Below are 25,729 nucleotides of genomic sequence, written 5' to 3'. Positions count from 1 at the left end.
ATACGAAATTATCAACATATTTGGGGTGTAGCGTACTTTTAATAAATCATAATTTTGTAAGGTTCAATGATCTTTTATCTTTAGTAGTTTTAACATGTTACGAGAGGTAAAAATTGAATGTGAATTTCTTGAATACTATATGATATTGACATCGCTCGTATATGGTGTTTATAAATGTTCTCACAATTCCAATGTACGACATAGACAACCAAACACGCTAATAAGTTTAATTCTGTGTCAAAGAATACATAGCACGTCGAAAGAATAGGTTCCAAGAGCATCTCGAAGCATTCCCTTGTCAATGTCTTGCTCTGTAACAAGTGTGACCACTGTCAACCTTACATAACATTCAATTGAGTTTCAGAGATACAAAAGCACAATCATTTACCTGTAACTTCTCTCCAAGTATCAGAGTCACCCATCTCTTGATTTCCCCTGCTGTTCCACTCCTCTCATTGAATCTATCAGTCTCTCTGACCTTGAGCCTGAGACTAGTGTTATTGAAGATAGTAGCAGCTTTAACATGACAAACTTTTGATTGATTTAAATCTGTGACTACTGACTACTAAGCAAAATTGGTGGTGTTTGGTACTTTTTGTATAAGTTTTTAAGTAGTGGGCGATACATAAAATTGCTTAATGCTCATTACAAGCTGCTGCACGCGCTTCCACGCGCCGTCGTCAATTTGTATCTCTGTGGTCAGTCTCCCTCTCAGACATTGTCCGTATAAAGTTTTTCCCTTTTTCTCTCAGAATTGCTCTTTGGCTAAGAATCAAATGGAACAGCCTGTGATAGCTCATCCTCGAGCTCTCACCGATAAGATAACCCTAATTCGTGACGCGGGTCCTTCCAAATTCCAGGTCTTTCCCACTCCTATCTCCGAATCTATGTCCAAGTTTTGTTCTCAAAGATTAAAACTTTGTGTTGTTTTGTTTGTAAAGGTAATTGCAGATTTCGATGCGACATTAACGAAATACCGAGTCAGTGGACTTCGAGGGCAGAGTATGTTCATACACATTTGATCAATTGTAATCTTCTCTTCTCACTAACCAAATTCAAGTAAAGCTGAAACCTTTATATAGCCAGTCATGGCCTCTTGCAGCAAGGAAACGCATATTACGATGCTAAGAGGCAAGCATTATATGATCACTATCATCCTCTTGAGATTTCTCCTGTTATTCCCATTGATGAGAAAACCAAACTCATGGAAGTGGTATACTCTTCTCTTCTTATCAATCGCATTTGGCCTGTCTTTTGATACTCTTATTTGGACAAACAAGTGATAAACTTTTTGTTGTTGTCAATGATGAGGTGGAGTAAAACTCATGAGCTTCTCATTGAGGGAGGTTTAACATATGAGGCAATCAAGAAATCTGTTGCGAATTCCTCCATAGCTTTTAGAGAAGGTGTGACTGAGCTTTTTGAATTTTTGGAGGTAAAAAGGAATGCAATCATGTTTTGCTGAGTTATACTCTAATGGTGAAAGACATAGCCATTAGTATCTTAATCGACCTTATTTGCAATATTTTTCAGAAAAAGGAGATCCCAGTTCTGATTTTTTCAGCAGGACTTGCTGATGTCATTGAAGAGGTGACTCTAAAGAGTATTAGTTAATTAGAGTTACTCTCCTACTTCTGCTGCCTCTATAATGACTTCTGCTGCCTCTATAATGAACATTTCACTTTCTTACCAGGTTTTGAGGCAGAACCTTGGTAGAACTTTCAAGAATGTTAAGATTGTATCTAACTGGATGGTGTTCAATGATGATGGACAGCTCGTGTCTTTCAAAGGTATATTTGGTTGGTGTTTCATCATTCATTTAAGCGCATTCATCAACTCACATTTGTGATTTTTCCTCTGGAAAACTGAAATCTCTCCCGGAAAGTATCAAGCATTTGATTTATGTCTTGCTATTATAAACTAGTGTCTTTACCTTTCATAATACAGGAAAGCTAATTCACGTGCTAAACAAAAACGAACACGCTTTAGACATGGCTGCTCCACTTCATGATCGACTTGGTGTTGACATTGGTGAGGAAGATGAAGAAAATGTAAACATGAAAGAGCGAAGGAACGTTTTGCTTATGGGAGATCATTTGGGGGATTTAAGGATGTCTGATGGACTGGATTATGAAACTCGGATATCTATTGGGTTTCTGTGAGTTTTTCTCTTCTTCTATTTTGCCTCCTCTCTGTTTCGGTCTCCTCATAACTACTAATCTTATTTCTACAGGAACGATAACATTGAGAAGAGTCTTGAAAGCTACCGCGAGTCATTTGATCTTGTTTATGTTGTAAGTTCCATACGCAATTTATAGATGATCTTTCACAACCTGGAAATTGCTAATAAAAGTTTTTATGTTTTGTGGGTCTAAAAACAGAATGATGCACCTATGTGGGGAGCTCTGGAACTTGTTTCTCGGTTATTCTCAACAGAAGCGAGGTAGCTGCCAATGCCTCTGCGGAGCTGCTTTAAGTGCAAGACTATTTCTTTCAGTTGATGAAAACTATATTGCAAGTAGAATTCATGTGTATTGCTTTAGATTATAAAATATACTATATTGATGAAAACTGTACTCACTGCTTTAATAGATTTCAAGGGAACCCTAGAAAGAATCTCCTCTTTCAAATCCTTTGGAAGATTGGAAATCGTCGTCGTCATTGTTTCAACCTTCAAAACCTTTTTTTCTGTTCTTCTGATTTCTTGCGGTGAAGGGAAAGTGTACACATAGATACAAAAAGAAAAAAAAAATGAAGCTGGGCCAATAGTGGGCTTTTAAATCTAGTTGGGCTTTGAATGAATTTATATACCGACAAGATCATGTAACCAACAGTAAGATTTACAATCTGTACAATGAAAATGATGAGACTAATAATAAGAAGAGCAAGAACTAATTTTTGTTGTATAAAAGATATGCAAAAAGTTACAACTTTTTTAGAGTCAAAAGTCAAAACTTTTAAACTTGCTTATAAAAACTCCTCTGAAAAAAGTAGAAGAGACCCAACAAAACGGTCATTTCATGGTTTGATAGTATTAACTTAGTTACAACCAAAGCTAATAAAAATTTAAGTTTGTACCATTTTATTAAAGGAAATAAAAAGGATACTAGTAATAACCAAATAATCTCTTATGTTAACATGTACAATATTTGCCGGGCATCGAGTCTCAACCTCTCTGCAGAGTCTCAACCTGGATCTCTGCCAAATCAATGTTTGACTTCTTGATTTTTTATATATATTTTTTTCATTCCCATTATTTAACTTGATTTGAGTAGAATTAAACCACAATTTGTGCTGAATTTTTCATGATTCAAATTGAGTAATATAATAGGGTGTAAAATTAGTTCAAATTTACAAGTAAAAAACCTTATATGAAGTATTATTTACAGCAAACATTCGTGAATGTATTATATATATATATATATATATATATGTCATAAATGACATATAGTTTAAATAAGCTAAAATAACATATAATCAAAGACTGTGCTTCAAACAAATGGTACAGCTGTCGAAATGTGAATGAATGTCTTTTCATATGTAAGCTTGGTGACTCATCTTCTCTGTCTTCAATGTAATTGTTGAGTTTTACAAAAACTATTTCATGATGATTGTCGGACTTTCGTTTCCACTGACCTGGTAAGTGCATCCCGTGTATTACATGGTTGGGAAGAAAAGTATGACCGGCTGTGTACGAGATATCTTTTGCAAAAGGTCAATCCACACAAGTATGTAGATGCTAAAACGCTACGTGATGGTCAGGCTCATCAGTGTTATCCTGGGGATTTGGAAGAAGCATTAATTTATATAAAGAAGTTTGGTATCCCTAGAGAACGATTGGATATAAACGGGCAGAGACCTTCATGTACTACAAAGTGGTTACCTATTCCAGACGAAGAAATGTTCAACACCACAGCCATCTATAGGTATCAAACCTTCAAACAGGCATTAAAGGGTCTTCGAACACACCCGGTTGGAGCGACTTTAGTCGCATATGAGGGTCTATTTGACTCCGATAACATCTATCGTGGACCCTTTGGAAAGAACGCAATATTCCAAGATTATCATGGGGTGATCATATATGATTATAGGAAAATCAACGGTGAGGTGGTTGCGTTCTGCAAAAGCAGTAGCGGTGATCGTATTAGTTTAGAGGGAGACAAAGGGTATATTATGACATGTTTTTAGTATGGTAGTTTGTCCATTTAGGTCGTTCAATATCTGTACATGACTTACATCAGAAATCTCAAAATTTATAATTGAAAATATAATAATATACAATATTAATAGTATTAGACTGAATATTTTAAAACACTCATTGTATGTTTATGAAAAATATGTATGAATTTGTTTTGAAAAAGTATAGTTTTTCTTAGATTGAACCTCATATGTATTGTATATGAGAAGATGATTGCTTGGATGACTCTCACCTAATATATTATCTTCATATGAATTGATAACACAAATTACGTTCAGTTGAGATGAAAAATTATCAAATAGTTGCAAAAAAATTTGTCGGATGTATATTCATTATCTCATGGTCTGGTAGTTTTTTGGGTATGCCAAACTTTTGAATGTAAGTTAAAAATTTTGGTATTCCAAAAAAAATATCAGGCTACAAATAACATACAATTGTTCTAGTTGACGGTTATCATGGAATCATCATGCAAGTCACATACACAATTTGTGGATGATCTAAACAGTGCCGGCGTTTGGGGTGTGCAAGTGGAGCAATTGTACCGGGTCCAACTTTTTTGGGTAAATTTAAGGGCCTAAATTTTTTTTCGTATAGAAAAAAATGTAATTTTTAAAACTTTAAAATATCTTTATTATAAAAAAACCTAAATATTTTATTTAGTATGAAAGTGATTAATTTTTAAGTTTTTTTAACATGAAAAAAGCCCAATTTTTTTTTTTCGTATGAAAAAGGCCAATTTTTAAAATTTGTACCGGGACTCAAAATTAATTGAGCCGGCCCTGTGTTCATTGAAGCTTCTCAATTTGTCCACATCAGCAAGTTTAAAAACAATCTCTCCTCACGCCACATCAGCATCGCCAAAAAAATTCTTTAAGAAAAAACGTTTACCCACAATAATAAGAAGCCCACTCTTAAACAAAAAAAGCCTAACGATAAGAAGCCCATATACTGAACACGTAACATAAAAGCGTAATAATTTCGTAGCCACCCTATTAGGGCTGGGCTTTTAAACCGAACCGAATATACCGAACCGAAACCGAAGCAAAAAAAAACGAACCGAACCATACCGAAAATTTGAAAATAACCGAATGGATACTAAATTTGATAACCGAAATAACCGTAACCAAATCGGTACCGAACCGAAATATTTCGGGTAACCGAAATACCCAAAATACAATTATATTTTTGAAATAATTAGTTATTTATATACCAAATAATCAAAAATACTTGAAAAATCTATAAAAATAGTAAAAATACTCAAAAATAACCGAAAAATATCCAAAAATATTCGAAAATACTCAAAAATAACCGAAATATCCGAAAATATCCTAAGCAAAATAACCGAATGGATACTAAATTTTAAAACCGAAAGAACCGGAACCAAACCAAAACCGAACTGAAATTTCAAAATATCCGAATGGATACTAAATTTTAGAACCGAAAGAACCAAAAACCGAATGGACCCAACCGATAACCGAACGGATAACCGAAAGCCCAGGCCTACACCCTATATCAATTAGCCCATTAAAACCTAAAATCAGTTCACAAAAAAAAAAAAAAAAAAAACAAAAGTCATCCTTCCTCATCATCTCCGACCATCTTCTCTATCCTCTCAAACTGAATCGATTCAGTTTTCTCCAAAAATTGAATACGCCACCGTTATCAAATCGCCACTTCGTCATCTTCACTCCCCTATTTATTCATATCAATTAACATCGAACGAAATCAATGACCACTACTGTCAAAATCATAGCTTCTTGCGGAAATTAACCCTATAAAACCTCAGATCACCAAGCATACAAACAAACCAAAACGCTCAAACACTCACTACAGTCAAAACAGCCGTCACCCCAGCCACCTTTCAAATTGTGGATGAAATTGATGGAGATTTATGTTTGGAAGAATTAGTCTAAGTCCGACTAATTCTTGAACTACTTCTCATCAACTCCCAGGTACGCATATTATATGCTCTATATACACAACCAACACGAGTACGAACTAATCATTTAGCCTACTGTCAAACGCAGTGCAAGGATTTATATCTGCTGCAAATCGGCTTTGAAGCGTATCTCAAGCTCAATAGTTTTATAAGAAACTATTCTACTTCCTACTTGGCTACTCCTCTTCCTCAGAACTTTCCATCGCCTTATTTTCCCAGTTACACAAATCTACGTTCTAAATCATGGTTCTACACACTTAATTTGTTCAACATTTGCAGGTTTTGAGACTGCAACTGTAGCTTCCTACTCAAGTTCGTAGAGTTAAACAAGAGTATCAAAAGCTTCATGAATTTTTATTACTTATTTATTTGATCTGTTTGTCATTTGAAGATCCATTGGAATTTTTGTGGCATCTTCTACTACTATTAGTCATGTTAGCTCTAATGTTTGTTCGATCGTAGTATTCAATAGAATTATTATGCGTCTCGAGCTTCTGTGATAGTTTGATTGTTTAGTCACCTGCTGTCCAGCTCTTCAATTCAAATTTAATGTTTGCGTAGTAGCCACATGGTTCATGGTAAAAGTGTTAACAACTAATTAAATAATGTGTAGTTCTAAATACAGAAGCACCCAAGAGTAAAAAGATTAAAGAATTTATTAGATTTGAATTGTAATTCTTCATATCGTAAAATTATGATAAATTATAAACAATGATTTGTTCCACTTCTTGGTGGTTTGTGATTTGAGATTAGATTCCAAAATGGTGAAGCAATCATTAAGAAATAGTTGAAAGCAAATAAGTAATAACAAAAGATGTAAATGAGTTATTGGCAAAAAAAAAAAAAAAGATGTACATGAGCAAGTAGATTTTCGACATATATAGTCCAAGGATGCACATCTATCTCTATATTGTATATTGTACTCTTCAATTTATGTAGCATCTCATGATGTGTTTGAGATTGCAATTATATTTGTATCCCCACAAATTTGAATGAATGAAAGAAAAGTTTTCAATAAAAAATCTATAGTCCAAGGATGTTAATAGTTTAATTGTTCAGTGTGCATCCCACTTTAAGATTTAATACAATTTTTATAACTACAAAAAGTTGGAAAAGAATACATTATTAAAATGAAAAATAAAGTATAAAAGGAACTACACTAATAGAAATGGTTAACGAAACAAAAATTAGAAACAACTACAAATAAATTATGAGGATATAGATGAGAAAAATAATATATAGACTAATAATACTATAATAGTAAGAAAAAAGAAACAATTTGTACTTATAAATTAAGATGAAAAAATTATAGATAAATATAATTAAACATTAATAGTATCATATAGGTTATTTTAATTGAAATGTTATGTCCAATATCATATTATATTTTTAGTATGTATATACTAAAAACTAAACATGAATTTAAACCTGAAATAACTAATTTAGAAGATATCAATTATCAAATATATTTTTCGCTTTAAACAAAAAATAAAAATAATTCCGGGCGTAGCCCGGATTTTCCCCTAGTGCTAATAATGGTTTTGTTTCTCAGTTAGTTCCCAATGCCTTCGTGGAACTACGTAAAATGAAAGACTCTATCTTTTGGTTGATGAAAACAATATTGTAAGTTGAATTTATGTGTTTTGCTTTAGATTATAGAATATAAAAAGAATCATTATTGTGAGTGACTTATAGGCAGCTTATAACTTATAAGAATTATTATATATGTAACACATGCACAATCTAAAAATATTTGTGGCAGTCAATAAAGTAAGTAAAAGGTAAAATGAAAGATCCAAAAGAGTGAAAATAAAAGAAGCAATTGGTACTAAAACCATCAATGCCCCTCTTTATGTAAAGTATAAACTAGAGAACAAAATGTAGTACTGTATGTAGCATTGGAGTCTCAACCAAAAACATCCTACTATAGTCAAAGTACAAGATGTAGATAGATTTAAAAAACTAAAGCAAATAGCTCTATCAGTCTCCGGACACAAACGACTTCTGCTCGTAATACTTTTTCTCGCTAGCTTCCTTCTTCGCATTACGTTTCTATAGATTACAGAACAATTTTGAGTGAGACAATGTTCAAGTAAACCAAGAAGAAGAAGAAAATTAAGAATGAGCAAAGAAAAGAAACTTGCCTGATAAGCTTCATGGTTTGCTACAATCCTCCTGATTATGGTGGACGTTGTGATATCAAGAGGGCTATCTAGAACTTGGAATATGCCCATGCTAATTGGTACAGAATACGGATTATCTTCCTCCTGTCAAATCAACAATCACATTCTGAGAAACCATACATAGCTCTTTGTCTTTGACCTAATATATACACACTTGAATGTTGTTTTACCTTTTGAAAATCATCGCTTTCGGCTACTGTCCCATGTACCACCAACGAAATGTCAAATGTCATGATCTGCAATATCCAAATCAATGTCAAAAATAGCATTTCATGAAAGCCATTTGGGTATTGTTATTAAGCAAAGTGCAGAGAAGCTCACCGTATCTCTCGACACTTCCCATGGAGCACCAATTATCACCTCATCCACGTAACGGCATGCCAGAACGCTTAAGCTCCTTTCATGGAGATTCATGATTGGACGATGAGCTCCTCTTTTAGCACTGCACAGCAACATATACCAAGTACAATTTGGTCAGACAAATTTAAGCAGAGATGCACATCTAAATTTCTCAACACAGCTAAGAATTAAGGTTAGACACCAGAATGGGGACATGAAAAGGAAATATAACCAAATAAACTGAGAAAATCAATAAGGCAAACTGCCAAAATTGAGCTTTTTTTAACCTGACAGTCTGGTCATTATGTATTCCAACAAGAAGAAAGTCTCCAAGCTCTCGAGCACGTCTAAGAATCTGTACAAATTAAGTAATTCAATAAAAAATATCAAATTGGCAGAATAAACTAAATGGTCGCTCAATCCCACTCACTTCTACTTTCACTTTATATAAGCATAAAATGTATCATTAATATGGTTAACCATACACCCGTTGTTCGTGTAACGGTGTTAAAACATCACTCCTCACATATAAAGTGAACTGTATGTTGTATGCACCCATTAATATACCTCAACATGGCCAGCATGGAAAAGATCAAAAGCACCATCGATGTAGATTATGCGTGCATCAGGTCCTGGCCCCTGTCAGAATAAGAATGTAAATTTGATCAACCCCAGATAATATATGAGAAGTGAGATAATGGAGTAAAATGACAGAAGTAAGGGAAACGTGAATCAATCAAGAAAAATAATCTTAAGATACATCTAGCAGGTATGACTTGGATTAGGTCATAAAATGAGATGTGAAGCAACCTTCTGTCACTTAAGAAGAAAAATATAAGATAAGCACATAAAAGAATCCAAAAAATGGTGAAAGAGTCATAGAAAGTGTGAACCAGTAAATTGCTAATTAGATCAGGAGGTAAGAAACAAGACTGAACCAGACAGTATTCAATTATGATGAGGAAACTGCTGATACTGCTGTTTGAGACCGTTCTCTTTAATAACCAAAACAACTAGATAAACAGTAAGCTCAGACTCTCAGAGTCACTTGCATAGCTATTAGAAATCATTGTTCATGTACTTGTTCTACCTACTAGATCATAAAGCAACAAATACTAAGATAAACTTTTTAATACAAGTATGCAATACATTAACTTGAGGACAAGAAACTCTTAAAATTTGCTTACCTTTCCATTGGAGAACTGAACAATCCTGCGGGAAGTCGGAAGAAAATGCGAGACGCGAGTACCAGCAGAAGAAGCTCCATCCTCAAACTTTGGGCTACTATGGCCATGACTAAATTGCCTTTGCAGAGAGGAACGACTATGAGTGTCACTAATGGATCTTTCTCTTACACAAAGAAGCATACGACCTGCTCACAAATCACAAATCACAAATTACAAATCGAAAATGATGAAATTAGACATTTCAAAAATCAGCTGATGCGAGCTAAAATGAAATCAGAAGGGACAATGTCAAATTACCAACGATATCAGTGCTAGAAACTCCTTCTGTACGCTTAATCTGCTTGTAACGACCAGCCTTCTTAGCAAGTGCATAAGCATCAGTACCATCAGGAAGAACACAAGGATCATCACCATGGATAATGTAATCGATCTGATACTCATCGAACAATTTCTTCATGAAATCTTCCGTAATAGCGTAAGGAGCATCAGATATAACTTCATCCACCCACTTCACAGCTTTCACCATTGTCATTCTAAACATAACGAAATCACAATTAAACAAAACGCAATTGAAATTACCAAAAACAATGAATTTGTGATCTCGAGAGAAACCTCTCATGAAGAGGAGTAACAGGAGGTCCTTTGTTAGCTATGATTTCTTCGTCGGAAACAACACCGACCACCAATTGGTCACCGAGAGCACGAGCTTGACGAAGAGCGTTGCAGTGGCCATAGTGCATCATATCGAAGCAACCATCCATGTAAACGCGAACAGGTTTTCGTTTTCTCAAAATGCGCCATGGACAAGACAAACCTAAACCTAATCCTAACGGAAGCTCACCTTTAAGGAAAAGATGAAGGAAAGAAGCTCCGACGGCGAACGCAGCTCCTCCGACTATACAACTTCCGACGATCTTCTCTTTCTCCCAAACCATTTTTGCTTACAAACACAAGAATTTCGAAACTCTCTCTCAGATCTTTTTTTTTCTCTCTTTTTTTGTTTCCTTCACATTTCCAAACGTCTCAGATCTCTCGCACAGACGTTCTCTTCTCTTTGGAACTAGAGACTCGGAATCAGAATCCTATTTTTCCCCTTCTTTTTTTTTTTTTTCTCTATACCGGACAACAAAATATCTTCAAACCGGATCGTAATCGTTTGGTTTGTTTTGGTTAAGAGATATTATTTGGTTTCGAAGGAAAAAAGAATCAAAAACCGGTTTCGAGTTTTACAAAAGTGATAAAACAGCAAAAACAGAATCTAAACCGAACCAAAGCAAACAATGTGAAGGTGAAACTTTAAGAAGACGTGTAAAATATTGTAGGAAGCAAATATTTCGTGATCCTTTATGTGACACCTCTTTGCTTGAGTCATCTTTTATCGTTGATGTAAGACGCAACTTTTCTCCTACTTCAGCTGCTAGTAGGTACAATGATCCAACTACCTAAAGTTTAAGTTAATAACTAAATGGATTCTCTCATCTTCTAAAAGCCAATGAAACAAGAACAACATTGCATCAACAAAAATATGAATTGTTTGATTAGTTGAACTTGATGCTTGTTGCCCAAAAAAAATAAAAAAATAAAATAAAATAAAAAAATAAAAGTTGAACTTGATGCTAAAGATGTTGATGAGTTAGGATAAACCATGGCATCACAATTGCCAGGTCTATTATATAAGAAAGCAACATAATAATTCAAATTGAAAGAGATTGTTAATAACTCCAACACAACATGGAGTCTCCTATCTAATTTTACAAAATTTAGTAATAGACAGAGATACCATGATCAGAGAAATATCCTCTTAGCAGCATCTAAAGTATTGCATAGTAGCATGGTGATTGTCATTGGTCCAACTCCTCCAGGAACGGGAGTGATAGCCGAGGCAACACCTAATGCTTCCTCGTAACATACATCCCCCACAAGACGGTAACCAAACTCACAGCTACTATCCTGCCACATTATATCACATCATGCTTCAATGTCTAACCAGAAACAATAAAACAATCTGAAGGAAAAACATTTTAAGCTCTAACCTAATTCAGTTTAAGATTTTCTGTATCAGATTGGATTCATGTTATGGTATGAGTCTTTTTAAATTGGAAAGTATTAAGACTTTTGATCAGTTTAGGAAAATAGTTTCGTTTTTACCTCAACTGGAGATGTTCCAACATCAATGACAACTGCTCCAGGCTTAAGCCAACTTCCTCGAACTAAACTAGGTATACCCGCTGCTGCTATAACGATATCCGCCTTCCTAGTAATTTGCTCTGGATCCTTTGTAAACGCATGCACTGTGCTTACTGTCGCGTCATGTCTCTACCCGAGAATTTCAGGAAAACATAAATGCATAGTTAATTCCCAAACCAAAATGTTTAATCATACGAATCCACTTGCACTATAAAGAAGAACTAATACCTGCAATAATAAAGACATTGGTAGTCCAACGATGTTGCTTCTTCCTATCACCACGGCATTTTTTCCTGCTATTTCAACGCCTGCTCTTATCAACAACTCCACACAGCCCTTAGGAGTGCAAGATACAAACAGCGGTTCCCTCCCTCTCATTGCAAGATTTCCCACGTTTAATGGATGAAACCCATCAACATCTTTCTCCAGTCTCACCATATTCAAGATTTTTGATTCATCAAGATGCTGTACAAGATATCTTCCATTAAATGATAGTACTCATGAGAAAGAAATAAAAAAGAAAGTAAACCAACAAAATACAAGAAGGTTCTCCTGAAAAAAGATCTCCACAAGTAAGATGATTCAGATGCTCTAGCGCATAATCTGTAAATTAGATGCTTTACCTACCATAGAGTCCTTGATCGATGAAAAATATATGAATCAAACAATTCTACAAAAAAGTATGAAGGCAAAAGTAAATAACTACTTGACCTCCTAACAGAGAACTAATCTTTGACATCAACAAAACTAACATCCCCCATCACAATGTCGTTTTTCATATTACACAACGAAAAATGAGAAACATACTTGGGGTAAAGGAAGTTGCACAAGAATCCCATGAATGGACGTGTCTTCATTGAATTTTTTCAATATACTAAGAATCTGTCCTTCAGTACAATCCTCTGGTAATTCAGCCAAAATAGATTTAATGCCAGTTTCTTCACAAGCTTTAATTTTGTTGCGAACATAAGTTTGCGAGTCTCTTTGTTGACCAACCAAAACAACGGCAAGACCAGGGACTTTTCCAACAGCCTTTTTCATCTTCCTCACTTCACTACTAATCTTTGTTCTAATTTCCTCAGCGATAACATTACCATCTATCACCACAGTCTTCTGTTCAGTCTCTGTATAAATGCATACACACACACACACACACACACACACAAAACAGTTCAGAAATCAACTCAAACAGTAAGAGAACTTACTTGTAATATATATAGCCATGAAAATGCAACAAAGAGTAATACCAAAGGAAACAGGTGGTGGAGGATCAGAGTAAGGAATCCAATTTTCAGGCAAGTCAAGGGACACCAGAGGAGGAGACACTAAGATGGAACTAAAACAATGTACGTCCCTTGTTGTCAAACGAATAGCCTTAGTATGAGCTGAGGCCAAAGCTTTCCTCGCGATCATTAACATGATCGAAACTAAAAGAACAGTCACTGATTCACATAAAGCACAGAAAACATTGAAAGAACCAACTCAGTCGATTTAGAAGTAACAGATGAGACAAGAACCTTAGACAGGTTCAGAAGCTTAATGGATTAAAGAAAAAAACTTGCAAACCAGACTAAACCTAAATGGATTAAAGATTTCAGAAGCTTTCACAATCATCTTCTTCTCTTATAGCTAAATTCATCTTCTTCAATAAGCTAAATTCATCGTACATAAACTCCTTAATACAAAAAAAACGAAATCGGGAAATAGGAAAATACGGAGGCGGAGTGATTTACCAGTGTATATAAAGTGTCGTCAATGGCGTTGAAAAATATCGCTAGGCATACCGGAGTTTAGGATTCAACGAGTGACAATATAAAACGATGATGAAAAAAATAATTAAAAACAAAATAAGAATTCACCACCGTGTGAGAAAGACACGTGTTATGATCTGGAGATAGATCTTGCAAGTGGGTAAATAATCAAACGGCAGAGACATAGCCACACGTGTGAAAAAAAGAGTTGGGTGTGTGTGTGTGTATCTCTCTCTTCCTCCCAAGTAGCAAAAGCAAAGGGGAAAGAGACGATGCGATCGGGCTAAGTGCAGAAACACTTATACTTGTGCATTTTGCAAACACACAGAGAGTGAATTTGGCATCGTTAACGAGAGTGTGATTTGAGTGTATCGAGGAGTGATATAGAGAGATCGTTGGCAACGTTTTGGGGATCCAATGCGTTCGTAATTGGAAAGACATTTCATTCAATTATAAATCGGGAATATGAAAGGCGGAGGCGGTGGTGGAGGAGGTGGCGGCGGAGGAAAACGCCGGTGGAAAGTTCTGGTTATTGGAGTTTTGGTTCTTGTTATTCTTTCTATGCTTGTTCCTCTTGCTTTCTTGCTCGGTCTTCACAATGGCTTTCACTCTCCTGGTATGTCTTATCATTCTCTCTCACACTCTCTTTGCTCTTTTTGCCGACCTCTGTTTCAGATCTAATCTCATCTTTTTCACTTTTTAGGATTTGTCACTGTTCAACCGGCTTCTTCTGTAAGCAATTTTTCGTTTCTTTATTTGTGTGTGTTTTGGTTTTTTGATTTTGTTCTGAATCTTCTTTCTTTTGGAATCAGTTTGAGAGTTTTACCAGAATCAATGCTACCAAACATACACAGGTATTGTCACTCTCATTTGATTGATTCGATTCCCATCTTTTTGCTGCTTTTTATATTCTTTTTTGGTTTTGCAGAGAGATGTATCCGAACGGGTCGATGAGGTTCTTCAAAAAATCAATCCAGTTCTTCCCAAGGTTGGTTCTCCATTTTGGGTTCCACTTGTTTCATTGTAGATGATTGTGAAGGCCTTGACTTGTTCCATTTATGTTACATGGGGGATATAGATAAGTTGTTTTTGACACAAATTTTAGATCTTTCAATGTACCCATAGAGTTAAGCATTTATGGTGGTTGGAAGCACTTCATTATCTTACACACTGCTCTCTACTTGACACAACATACAGATCTGGTCTAATATGTTATAATTTGCAACTATTGAAGAATGTTTCTGTCATAATTCTTGGCATTAATGTTTCACATCTTGGTCTCTCCAGATGAATGTAAAATGTATAAGGCTTTGTAGTTTGATTAGAGATAAGGAGGCTATTTGTAAATGTATTGGCTTGTGTCAGGTTTGCACAGTACTCTTACAAGATGTCCATGCTAACATTAGAGAAACCTTAGATACCTGTTTGTTTTATGGAAAGCTATGCAAGATGCCTCATAATTAACCAGTGAATCTGAAAACTTTACTGCCACAACAAACAATCTAGAGGTCAAAAGGTTGTAGTTAATCAGTTGTTGTATCTTTTGTTTGATGTTGCTTAAGGGGTAGAAAATTTATATGAATGAATTATTTTTTTATTAGACTATCTTATGAGACTAGAAAGTTGAGATACCTTCATGAATTATGCTGCGTCATGTATCTCACAACTTGTCTTGGGCAAGGTCAAGAATTAGTTCCTTGGGTGAGATGGTTAATCTGTTTGTAACAATTTCTGTAATAACGTTTTTGTTTCATTGTATCACATGCTAGAAAAGTGACATAAATGTGGGTTCCAGAGATATGAATGTGACAAGCGGCACTGATTCTAAAAAAAGAGGTTTGCTTTACAAGCTTCACTTTCTTGAAATTCCTCTCCCATTGTTTTATTTTGATTCTGAACTGCAATCTTAACGTCTGGTCTCACCATTAATCTGTAGGATTACCAGTGTCCCCAACTGTTGTTGCCAACCCAAGCCCTGCAAATGTACAAATGGATTAAGTGGTTTCTGTAGTAGGCTAGTAGCCATCTTTATATCTCTCACCAATCGTCTAAAGTTAACCATACTCTGCCTTATTCTGTGAACAGAAAACAAAATCTGAAGCCTCATATGAAGGTGTTCAGAGGAAAGTAGTAAGTGGGGATGAAACTTGGAGAACTTGTGAAGTGAAATATGGGAGCTACTGCCTCTGGAGGGAGGAAAATAAGGAACCTATGAAAGATACCAAGGTGAAGCAAATGAAGGACCAGCTGTTTGTGGCTAGGGCATACTATCCCAGTATTGCTAAAATGCCTTCTCAAAGCAAGTTGACTCGGGATATGAAACAGAATATCCAAGAGTTTGAGCGTATTCTTAGTGAAAGTTCTCAAGATGCTGACCTTCCACCACAGTAAGTTCTCTATCAGTTTGGGTTTAATCATTTTTGTACTGAAAGTTAGTTCCTTACTGGAAAAGATTTTGTTGGATTCTAGTCACATGAATCTCTCCTAGTTTCCCGTCAGCTTGTCTGGACATCCTGTTTACTAGTGGTTTTACTTTCTTTCAGATGGTTTATGTTATAGAAAATCTTTGTCATAACATTCTCTCTTCACCTATTCAGTGGGCAGCACACCCAGAAATATCTCTATTTTGAAGCCTTATCTGTCCCAATATCTTAAACCAATGTAGAATTTAATAAACTAATGTAATAGATGATAAGAGGGATGCCATGGATGTTGTTTGTTCTCTTTCAGGAGAAGCTTTGATCTGTAGAATCCTCTGCTACTTTCCTTTAATCGTACTTATTAGGTATCTCTTTCCACTGTGTGTCAGGGTTGATAAAAAGTTGCAGAAGATGGAAGCTGTAATTGCAAAGGCAAAGTCTTTTCCAGTCGACTGTAACAATGTTGACAAGAAATTGAGACAGATCCTTGATTTGACTGAGGATGAAGCTAGTTTCCACATGAAACAGAGTGTGTTCCTCTACCAGCTTGCAGTACAGACAATGCCTAAGAGTCTTCATTGCTTGTCAATGAGACTAACTGTGGAACATTTCAAGTCAGCTTCACTTGAGGATCCCATTAGTGAGAAATTTTCAGATCCCTCATTGCTTCACTTTGTTATCATCTCCGATAATATACTTGCATCGTCCGTTGTGATCAACTCAACAGTTGTACACGCAAGGGTGCGTCTTAAATCCAGTTTCTTTACTTAGTATTTTTTCATGCAGTCGAAGAACTCTGATTTCTAATTTGTGGTTGGTTATCGATGTTTCAGGACAGTAAGAACTTTGTTTTCCATGTACTGACAGACGAGCAGAATTACTTTGCAATGAAACAATGGTTTGTTAGGAATCCCTGCAAACAATCAACTGTTCAAGTATTGAACATTGAAAAACTCGAGCTGGACGATTCTGATATGAAATTGTCTTTGCCTGCGGAGTTCCGTGTTTCCTTCCCCAGTGGTGACCTTTTGGCGTCCCAACAGAATAGAACACACTACTTATCCCTTTTCTCTCAATCTCACTACCTTCTTCCCAAATTATTTGACAAATTGGAGAAGGTTGTGGTTCTGGATGATGACGTTGTAGTCCAGCAAAACTTATCTCCCCTTTGGGACCTTGATATGGAAGGGAAAGTGAATGGCGCTGTGAAGTTGTGCACTGTGAGATTGGGTCAGCTAAAGAGTCTCAAGAGAGGAAATTTTGATACCAATGCCTGTCTCTGGATGTCTGGTTTGAATGTCGTTGATCTTGCTAGATGGAGGGAATTGGGTGTTTCAGAAACCTATCAGAAATATTATAAAGAGGTCAGTTTCCTGAAAAACCTTTTTTAAGAGATAATTGGGTGATTCTGTGCAATGACTTCCTTTTTTCATGTGCAGCAGATGAGTGGTGGAGATGAGTCGAGTGAAGCAATTGCATTGCAGGCAAGCTTGCTTACATTTCAAGACCAAGTTTATGCTCTTGACGACAAATGGGCTCTATCAGGGCTTGGTTATGACTACTACATCAATGCAGAAGCCATAAAAAATGCTGCCATATTACACTATAACGGGAACATGAAGCCGTGGCTTGAGCTGGGAATCCCAAAGTACAAAAACTATTGGAGAAAGCATCTGAATCGGGAAGATCGGTTCTTGAGTGACTGTAACGTGAATCCTTGATGAGTAAGTAGCTACATGGCCAATGCTTTTAGAAGCAAGGTCACACGCAAAAGAAAAGATTTAGAGTGCGACATCTCAATTTTTTGGGTAAATAAACCCGAATGCATTGCAGGAGAAATGCTGAAGGGGAAGAAGAGCATGCAGAAGCGATACCAAATTGATTTTAAGAGACGTGATGACGATGATTTGAAAAGCTTTGATATGATAAAAAAAAATGTGAAGAACTTTGTTATGTTGTATATGATTTTTGGCAAAGAGATGTGCCATTCTTTTCCTCGCGTTATATTTTCCAATTTGTCATGTAGTTTCTTTGTTATTCTTTACTTTTGTGACGTACCAAAATAGAAGGCGATAAGAATTTTTATCTATTTCTCACTGAACCAGTTTGCACAGTACGTTTATCCATAGTTTTAAAGCTTCTTCTCAGAAACCAAAAACCATCAGGTCTCATGAAGGATTTATCTCAGACATTAATGTCTGTTGCAAGAGGACAGTGTCTGCACTTTCATTGCTGATTTAGGACAAAGGTTTGCTCTGTTTCCAATGGACTGTTTCTCTCCAATGAAAGGAGAAACAACGTGGCCGGAAGAGAAGCTTGGAGGAGTAGCAGGTGCAGATGCAGTTGCCACAGCCAGCAGCGGATCTAAGTCGAGGCTCTTGAGGAATGTGTTCCAGAACGTTAACGCCTATAAGCTGCACTTAAAGGGATTGTGATTGTGACAGAACTTAGGACAGTAGGATCAGAGTGTTCCATAACTATGGTTGACCGATTCGGGGCTAAAGAGAGTGTGTACGTGTTAGTATAGCATTCTTTGATTTTATTGGATCTTCATTCATTTTCAGTAATCATGTAATTATATTCATCAAATGGAATCAAATGTCTCATAGTCATAGTTAAAGGATCTAACTTAGAAATCTTCATTCACATACTGTACTAGCCATTTAATGATGACGTACGAGATGCAAAATGTTTTCACAACACAAAAACACTAAAGCTAAGTTGAGGAATAAGTTGGTATATAGAGTGAGGAATCGGATTTGGTAGGAAGACAGAATTGTTAGGTTGTATTACATCTGTATATTAAAGAGAAACTAAGAGAGAACATATTCTTCAAAGTGTAACGCGTAATTTTCAATCCATTTGTTTTTGTGAAAGTGGGACGACGTCTCTTACCTCTCAAAGGTCTTAATCACTTTTTGTACATATGACGCAGACACCGCAATCTTTTGTTTTTAAAACAAACGATAGATAATGAAAGAAATTTAAAATAAAAGAGGTCAACGTAAGTGGAATACTCATGATAACAATGGACGTGGAAAAAAAATCAATAGGGAAATATTATCAAAACTTTTCATTTTAAAAACTTTTGTTGGGATGGTTTTATTTTTCTTCCCACCGCTAATTGCTTCTCCGCCACACACCTCCTTATGTTTAATTATTTATAATCATGAATCATGATATAGTGGTCCTCCTTCATCATGTCATATTAAAAACCAAAGATTGGTTCAAAACTCGATTTTTTTACTCGGTTATATTTCTTGTCCATGCTTCAAATGATTATTTTTTTTGTATATATTTGAACTTTGCTAACCACTCGTTCTTTTCTTCCACTAGATTATCTTTTCCTCGACTCAATGTCCATGGTAATAATTATTCAAATTAAAGCTTGATTTCTCTATAAAAAATATTATCGGATGTTTAAAATATAATTGGACTAAGAGAACTCATAACCAGAAATCTTGGAATTCGGACACCTGCGAGAAACTGATCCACAAAGTGATTTTTTGGGGTTTTAATGTTAAATCCTTAAAACTTGATATCAACAATATGTATATTGATTATCTTAGAGAGTAGATCGTATATCACTTTCTTTTTTATTTTCTTGTTTTTTTTTTTTGTTTTGGTTTAAATCATATATTACTTTCGGTTCGGACACATGTAGTCTGTTGTTGAAAGGAACAAATAAATACTTTCGGTTCAATTTTTGGAGAATAAAAACGATAATCCTGCATAAATAGTAGTATAAAAACATGGAAAATATTTCAAATAGAGACTCCTGTTTCCCACTATAAAAAGATGCACTGGAAATGTCGATGGATTATGGCCCGTAGGTTTTTCGTTGCTATAGATTCTTTTCTTTTATTGTAGTGAGCACAATTATATTCTCTACCTAAGTATATATAACAACGAAAATGTAAGGGAAAAGAAAGATTCGAGAAACGTTTAACGCGTACAAATGATAAATGAAAGTAGAAGAGAGCGTTAATACAACCATAATAATATTTAGAAAACCCCTAATTTTATCTCTGTAATTTGCCTTGAAAATATTGATTTTTTAATTTATAAGCTAAAAGAACAAACAATAGCCAACAATATATACTAATAGCTAGTATAATTTCTGTAAATTTCATTAAAAGCTAGAGCATATGAACTAGAGTTAGTGTCAAATTTATATTATTAATGAGACCATAAGCTATTTTGTAGGGCCAATATTGGTCAGAACAGGAATCAAAAAACAAGGTTTCGTTATAATATTTTGTTGGAGTTTAGGTGAATGAAAACCGTTATTATAATATTTGATTATAGAAAGGAATCAATCCATTAATTTGCATTAATACATATAAAAATGGACCTACATTAAAGAGAAGATATCTTATAGTAATAGACTGAAAAGGATATCTCTCTAGTGGAAAACAAGAAGATGAGAGACCATTCTTTTCATTTGAGAACCACATTCTCTTTCTCTTTCCACATTTGTATAAATAAACCCAAAGACATCTTCTCATTTGTCTCACATACAAACATCATCAACTCATCTTCTCCAAACAAGAATCATCAAAGCCAAAAAAACAAAACAGAAACACAACAGAGAATACAAACAAAAAGAGATGACAAAAGTTCACCCAAAATTCCCAAACACATGCGACGAGAGCTTGTGTGATAGTAAAGCAGCCGTGGTTTTAACAGTGTGGAAGAAGTCCCTTCTCTTCAACTGCGACGGATTCACGGTCTACAACGCCAATGGAGAGCTTGTCTTTAGGGTTGACAACTACATGAACTGTCCTAGAGACAACATCGTCCTTATGGATGCTTCCGGCTTTCCCCTCCTCTCTATCCGCCGCAAGGTACTTTTTCTTCTTCTTTTTTCGGTATTTTTTTCATTAATAGTTATGAAACTAATCTTGAGTATCCTTGCTTGTATTGACTTGAACAGAAGTTGAGTCTTGGAGATTGCTGGATGGTATACGATGGAGAAACAGAGAGAGACCCAATATTGACGGCGAGAAAGAACGTTAACATATTAACAAACCGGAGGAGCTTGGCGTGGGTTAGCGCGAAGAAGACGGTGTTGTACGAGATAGAAGGATCGTACAGTCAGAGAAGCTGCAAAATATTGGACGAGAGGAGGAACAAGAAGAAAACGGCGGAGATCAAGAGAAAAGAAACGGTGATCGGAGGAGTTGCCTTTGGCAAAGATGTGTTTAAGCTTATAGTTGAATCAGAGATGGAGCCTCGTGTGGCCATGGCACTTACCATCATCCTCGACCAAATGTTTAGATCTTCTTGATTTTCTTTTTTTTTAAGGTTTTATTTTTACGTGTATATTAGTTCCTTTTTGTTTATGTAATTTATGCGATGTGTTCCTTCCTAAATGTACACATGAACAACAGAGACAACTTTTAATGTTCAAGAAAAAAGAAAGAAAAAAAACATAGATATATATAACTTTTTTTTTCGTTTTGATTTTGGCCTTTGATGGTGCTACAAAGATGCAATCAATTTATCGATGGATTTTTTAGAGACGATTCAACAGTGACGGCTTGGTAAAGATGCTGATGATTAAGCCGGCTATATTTAATAATTGTCGGTCATGAGAGTTTGATGTCTAAGTTAACAAGAAAAATAAATGTCTAATTTTGTTACTATTTTATTGCTAACTTTTTAATAAATGTTTCGTTGCAAATTCTCTAACATACTATTTGCTAAAAAAGAGTTGTTTCTAAAGTTTATTGTGAACTAGTTAATCAATATCAAAATTTATGTCGAATGATATAGATTCTACACTGCACCTGAATTCTCCGTCTAGTTCTTAAACTGGATCTGGAGAATGGAATCGCCAAATCACGATTTAGTGTCTAAATCATAGTGAGATTTTACACCTAAACACACATAATCTATTTTCGCACCACGTTGGAAGCCCAAAATCATTTGTTGCGTTGAAATTTTGATCTGACAATATAAAATTTACACTAATAATATCTTTGCAATCTTTATGACAAAACATTGAAGTCAAGATCTTGATGGTAAGTAAAATGGACTATTAAGAATTTAGTGTAAAATACAAAATCGCATAATAAGATTTTTTGTTTGAAAATAATTTTATGCAATTAATAAAAATTTGAGACAAAAAAACAATTAAAACTAAAATTTAGCGCTAAAGTTAATTTTAAAACTTTAGTGTCAAATTGTGACTTTGAAATTTAAGCGCTAAAATGTGATTTGGCGGAAAAATTCCGAAATTAGGGTTTTGCGGCAAATTGCGAATTGTAATTTTATACCAAAATTGCGAACTGAAATTTTATGCTAAGGTTGCAAGGTTTCATAATCATACCTTTTTGTTTGGTCTTACCGTCTTAATTAAGGTTTCATACCAAATCCGTAAAACCGCATAATCATAGTGTTTTCAATGTTTGTGTCGAAATCGTTGTTTATTTATTTGGCTTCTTGGTTATATTAGATCAGAGAATTAACCCATCAAAAAGGCATAACCATTTCAAAAAATGATAGATCAGACACTTTTTTTTTTTTTTTTTTGAACAATGCTTCAGACACGATTAAAAAAATAATAATCGATCATAAAAACCTGATTTTTAGAAAAACCAATAATGTTGTAGATTCAGAAAAATATCATCATAAGCCAAACTTTATCATAGGCTTATGATATTTTTATTTTATGCTTAAGAAATTCAGATTGAAAAGTGAAAATTTTGCAGTTAGCCCATTGGAGCCTAAGCCTTGCTGCTGCAACAGTTGCAGTCTCTTCAGTGTTACGGATTCTTCTTCTTCTTCGGCCCTAAAAATCATCACTTTGGAATCAAAAGCAAAGCAAAAGCTTGAATGATGGAAGGAAGAAGAATCATAGCAAACCCTAGACCTTGTAGCGGTAGTAAAAGAGTTGTTGCTAAGAAGAGGTCTCGTCCCGACGGAATCGTCAATAGCGTTAAAAAGCTTCAACGCCGAGAAATCTCTTCTCGTATGGATCGAGCTTTCTCAATCAGCACCGCTCAAGAGAGATTCCGCAATATGCGTCTCGTGGTATGTATCAGACTCTCTCTTAAAGTCCTTAATTTGGCTCTCCAATTTCTGAAAGTTTTGATTTTGAATTCAGGAGCAATATGACACGCATGATCCTAAAGGATACTGTTTAGTATCATTACCTAACTTGTTGAAACGAAGCAAAGTTATTGAGATTGTTGCTGCTCGAGACATTGTCTTTGCTCTTACTCTATCTGGTGTTTGTGCTTCTTTTAGCAGAGGTACTAACTTTTTTAGCTTTTTTGCTTTGTGTGTCACTGTAATTTGATGGGTTTGTTTGTATGTAATTGCAGAGACGAATAAAAGGGTTTGCTTTTTAAATGTTAGTCCTGATGAAGTCATTCGGAGTTTGTTCTACAACAAGAACAATGATTCTCTCATTACTGTTTCTGTTTACGCCTCTGACAATTACAGCTCTTTGAAATGCAGATCCACTAGAATCGAGTATGTCTACTCTTGTGTTGTTGTGGCTTCTTAAGTTAGTTCTCAGACTTGTGAAAGTAATGTTTTGTGTATTGTTAGATATATTCTGAGGGGTCAAGCAGACGCAGGATTTCCTCTTTTTGAGTCTGAGTCACTAAAGTGGCCAGGTTTTGTAGAGTTTGATGATGTTAATGGGAAGGTGCTGACATATTCTGCACAGGATAGGTATTTTTCTTGTCTTCATTACTCAAAAGGTGTTGACTTGATGTTTCTCAACTGATCCACAGTCTTGCTCTGCAGTGTTTACAAGGTGTTTGATCTCAAAAACTATGCCTTGTTATACTCGGTATCAGACAAAAATGTACAGGAAATTAAGATCAGGTTGCTTTTCTACTACATCTTTCTATGTTGAAGTGTTCTTGATTGGACTGAAGACTTGTAACTCTAACTTGTGCATGTATTTTACGTGCACCAGTCCAGGGATAATGTTGTTGATTTTCAAGAGAGCTGTGAGTCATGTTCCTTTGAAGATTCTATCAATCGAAGATGGCACGGTTCTCAAGTCCTTCAATCATTTGCTTCACCGAAACAAGAAAGTTGATTTCATTGAACAATTCAATGAAAAGCTTCTAGTTAAGCAAGAGAACGAGAATCTCCAAATACTTGACGTGAGTGGTTTTGTTCTTAGTTCAAGCCACTTTATGTATTAGTGTTTTTTATGTTTCTAATAGAGTTTTATATGTTCTTAAAGGTTCGAAATGCTGAGCTGATAGAAGTTAGCAGAACTGAATTCATGACACCATCAGCATTCATATTTTTGTATGAGAACCAGTTGTTTCTAACATTCAGGAACCGAAATGTTTCTGTGTGGAATTTCCGCGGAGAGCTTGTGACCTCGTTTGAGGATCATCTTCTTTGGCATCCAGACTGTAACACAAACAATATCTACATAACAAGCGATCAGGATCTGATCATCTCATATTGCAAGGCAGATACTGAAGATCAGTGGATAGAAGGAAATGGTAAGCAGACTCATTATCCACTCTTCAAATCAAGAAACCTCATATAGAAATGGTCTGATTTTGTTGTGCTATTGAAACATTGTTGTGATTTTGGTTGTTGATGTAGCGGGGTCGATTAACATAAGCAATATCTTGACTGGTAAATGCTTAGCTAAGATAAAAGCAGATAATGGCCCTCCTAAGGAAGAAGACTGCAGCAGTAGTGATATGGGGAACTCCAATAGAAGGATAAGTGCGGTTGCTGAGGCTTTGGAAGACATAACCGCTCTCTTCTACGACGAAGAACGGAATGAAATATACACAGGAAACAGACACGGCTTTCTCCATGTCTGGTCTAATTGAAGCTACTCATCATTTGTTTTTTTAACATTAATTAGCTTTGGAGATCTCTGTATCTTGTTCTGTTTCTCAATTGTGTAATATCATGTGATCTGTAATTTACTTGTGTTTGAGCAGCAATTGTGGTTGTAATGAAGCAGCAAAGATTTCAAATTTGGGCTCCCATTTTTGTACACTAATATGATTTGTCTGCTAGCGAGAATGAACCATTTTTGCTTGATAGATTTGTATACATCAACAAATAAAATTGGCCACTTAAAGAAAAATCTCACTCTTGCTAAAAACATTTGCATTCTCTTCAATTGAACAAACAAGCTTTTTATTTTGTTATGTAATAAGAACAAATCTCTCTTAAGCACACAGCATAAGACACCAAGATGATGATGACAATAAATTTGAGCCATCAGCTTCAAAACTCCGAAAGAGAACTGAGATTTGTCAAGGCTGTCAAAGTAGGGATGATCGAGAGCTGCTTTTGCCGAAATTCTTTCTGTTGGATTGTACCTTAGCATTTGCTGCATTTTTTCAAAGGTTCCAAACGAATTATCATCAGCTAGGAACCACAACAGAAAGAATCTACTAAAGAGATCAAGTATGCAAGAGAATCTTTGGTTCATATTTTAGAAGAGCATTACCGTGAGAAGATCTCTTCCTTCAGGAGATAGAGATGGAACAGCACGTGAAAAGTCTTGCGGCTCCCACT

At 35.4% G+C, this 25,729-nt stretch overlaps 6 protein-coding genes across 11 annotated transcripts; 4 read left to right on the top strand and 2 right to left on the bottom strand.

The window, feature by feature from the left end:
• The first annotated feature begins 212 nt into the window (after window positions 1-212).
• Window positions 213-2,663, top strand: LOC9315827 (7-methylguanosine phosphate-specific 5'-nucleotidase A). Of its 3 annotated transcripts, none has more exons than XM_021030184.1 (10): window positions 230-698; window positions 753-860; window positions 942-1,002; window positions 1,087-1,213; window positions 1,312-1,435; window positions 1,534-1,590; window positions 1,694-1,790; window positions 1,948-2,158; window positions 2,234-2,294; window positions 2,382-2,663. In XM_021030184.1, the coding sequence occupies exons 1-10, from the start codon at window positions 639-641 to the stop codon at window positions 2,445-2,447; spliced, it is 972 nt and encodes a 323-aa protein (XP_020885843.1). In that variant the 5' UTR covers window positions 230-638; the 3' UTR covers window positions 2,448-2,663. The 3 variants fall into 3 exon arrangements, with proteins under 3 accessions (XP_020885845.1, XP_020885843.1, XP_020885844.1); XM_021030185.1 differs by having other exon boundaries at window positions 232-698; window positions 786-860; XM_021030186.1 differs by having other exon boundaries at window positions 213-860; window positions 1,083-1,245.
• A 5,266-nt stretch (window positions 2,664-7,929) lies between these two features.
• Window positions 7,930-10,938, bottom strand: LOC9315826 (ethanolamine-phosphate cytidylyltransferase). The gene is made up of 9 exons (XM_002879713.2): window positions 10,459-10,938; window positions 10,144-10,379; window positions 9,847-10,031; window positions 9,227-9,298; window positions 8,947-9,014; window positions 8,642-8,762; window positions 8,491-8,556; window positions 8,282-8,404; window positions 7,930-8,189 (listed from the first exon to the last, which is right to left on the bottom strand). Exons 1-9 carry the CDS (start codon window positions 10,779-10,781, stop codon window positions 8,118-8,120), a joined length of 1,266 nt encoding a protein of 421 aa, XP_002879759.1. The 5' UTR covers window positions 10,782-10,938; the 3' UTR covers window positions 7,930-8,117.
• A 493-nt stretch (window positions 10,939-11,431) lies between these two features.
• On the bottom strand, window positions 11,432-13,846 carry LOC9317675 (bifunctional protein FolD 1, mitochondrial). 2 transcript variants are annotated; one of them, XM_021027230.1, is made up of 6 exons: window positions 13,767-13,846; window positions 13,281-13,475; window positions 12,841-13,157; window positions 12,262-12,498; window positions 11,995-12,162; window positions 11,432-11,796 (listed from the first exon to the last, which is right to left on the bottom strand). In XM_021027230.1, exons 2-6 carry the CDS (start codon window positions 13,450-13,452, stop codon window positions 11,632-11,634), a joined length of 1,059 nt encoding a protein of 352 aa, XP_020882889.1. In that variant the 5' UTR covers window positions 13,453-13,475; window positions 13,767-13,846; the 3' UTR covers window positions 11,432-11,631. The 2 variants fall into 2 exon arrangements, with proteins under 2 accessions (XP_020882889.1, XP_020882890.1); XM_021027231.1 differs by lacking the exon at window positions 13,767-13,846 and adding an exon at window positions 13,610-13,738.
• A 152-nt stretch (window positions 13,847-13,998) lies between these two features.
• Window positions 13,999-18,305, top strand: LOC9317674 (probable galacturonosyltransferase 7). 3 transcript variants are annotated; one of them, XM_002881562.2, is made up of 11 exons: window positions 13,999-14,400; window positions 14,488-14,516; window positions 14,597-14,638; window positions 14,713-14,772; window positions 15,554-15,620; window positions 15,721-15,767; window positions 15,870-16,171; window positions 16,594-16,945; window positions 17,038-17,568; window positions 17,647-17,928; window positions 18,038-18,305. In XM_002881562.2, the coding sequence occupies exons 1-10, from the start codon at window positions 14,250-14,252 to the stop codon at window positions 17,923-17,925; spliced, it is 1,860 nt and encodes a 619-aa protein (XP_002881608.2). In that variant the 5' UTR covers window positions 13,999-14,249; the 3' UTR covers window positions 17,926-17,928; window positions 18,038-18,305. The 3 variants fall into 3 exon arrangements, with proteins under 3 accessions (XP_002881608.2, XP_020882888.1, XP_020882887.1); XM_021027229.1 differs by having other exon boundaries at window positions 14,009-14,400; window positions 17,644-17,928; XM_021027228.1 differs by having other exon boundaries at window positions 14,009-14,400; window positions 17,644-18,305.
• Window positions 18,306-20,693: 2,388 nt separating this feature from the next.
• Window positions 20,694-21,668, top strand: LOC9317672 (protein LURP-one-related 8). The gene is made up of 2 exons (XM_021030016.1): window positions 20,694-21,051; window positions 21,141-21,668. Exons 1-2 carry the CDS (start codon window positions 20,815-20,817, stop codon window positions 21,492-21,494), a joined length of 591 nt encoding a protein of 196 aa, XP_020885675.1. The 5' UTR covers window positions 20,694-20,814; the 3' UTR covers window positions 21,495-21,668.
• Window positions 21,669-22,806: 1,138 nt separating this feature from the next.
• Window positions 22,807-25,228, top strand: LOC9315825. The gene is made up of 8 exons (XM_002881559.2): window positions 22,807-23,242; window positions 23,316-23,463; window positions 23,536-23,686; window positions 23,765-23,890; window positions 23,966-24,046; window positions 24,141-24,333; window positions 24,417-24,687; window positions 24,794-25,228. Exons 1-8 carry the CDS (start codon window positions 23,045-23,047, stop codon window positions 25,027-25,029), a joined length of 1,404 nt encoding a protein of 467 aa, XP_002881605.1. The 5' UTR covers window positions 22,807-23,044; the 3' UTR covers window positions 25,030-25,228.
• Window positions 25,229-25,729: the final 501 nt, after the last annotated feature.

This window comes from Arabidopsis lyrata, assembly GCF_000004255.2.
Source record: "Arabidopsis lyrata subsp. lyrata unplaced genomic scaffold ARALYscaffold_4, whole genome shotgun sequence".
Classification (NCBI taxonomy): Eukaryota; Viridiplantae; Streptophyta; class Magnoliopsida; order Brassicales; family Brassicaceae; genus Arabidopsis; species Arabidopsis lyrata.
The sequence above is the reverse complement of the archived record's forward strand: the minus strand, read 5'-3'. Positions and strand labels throughout refer to the sequence as shown.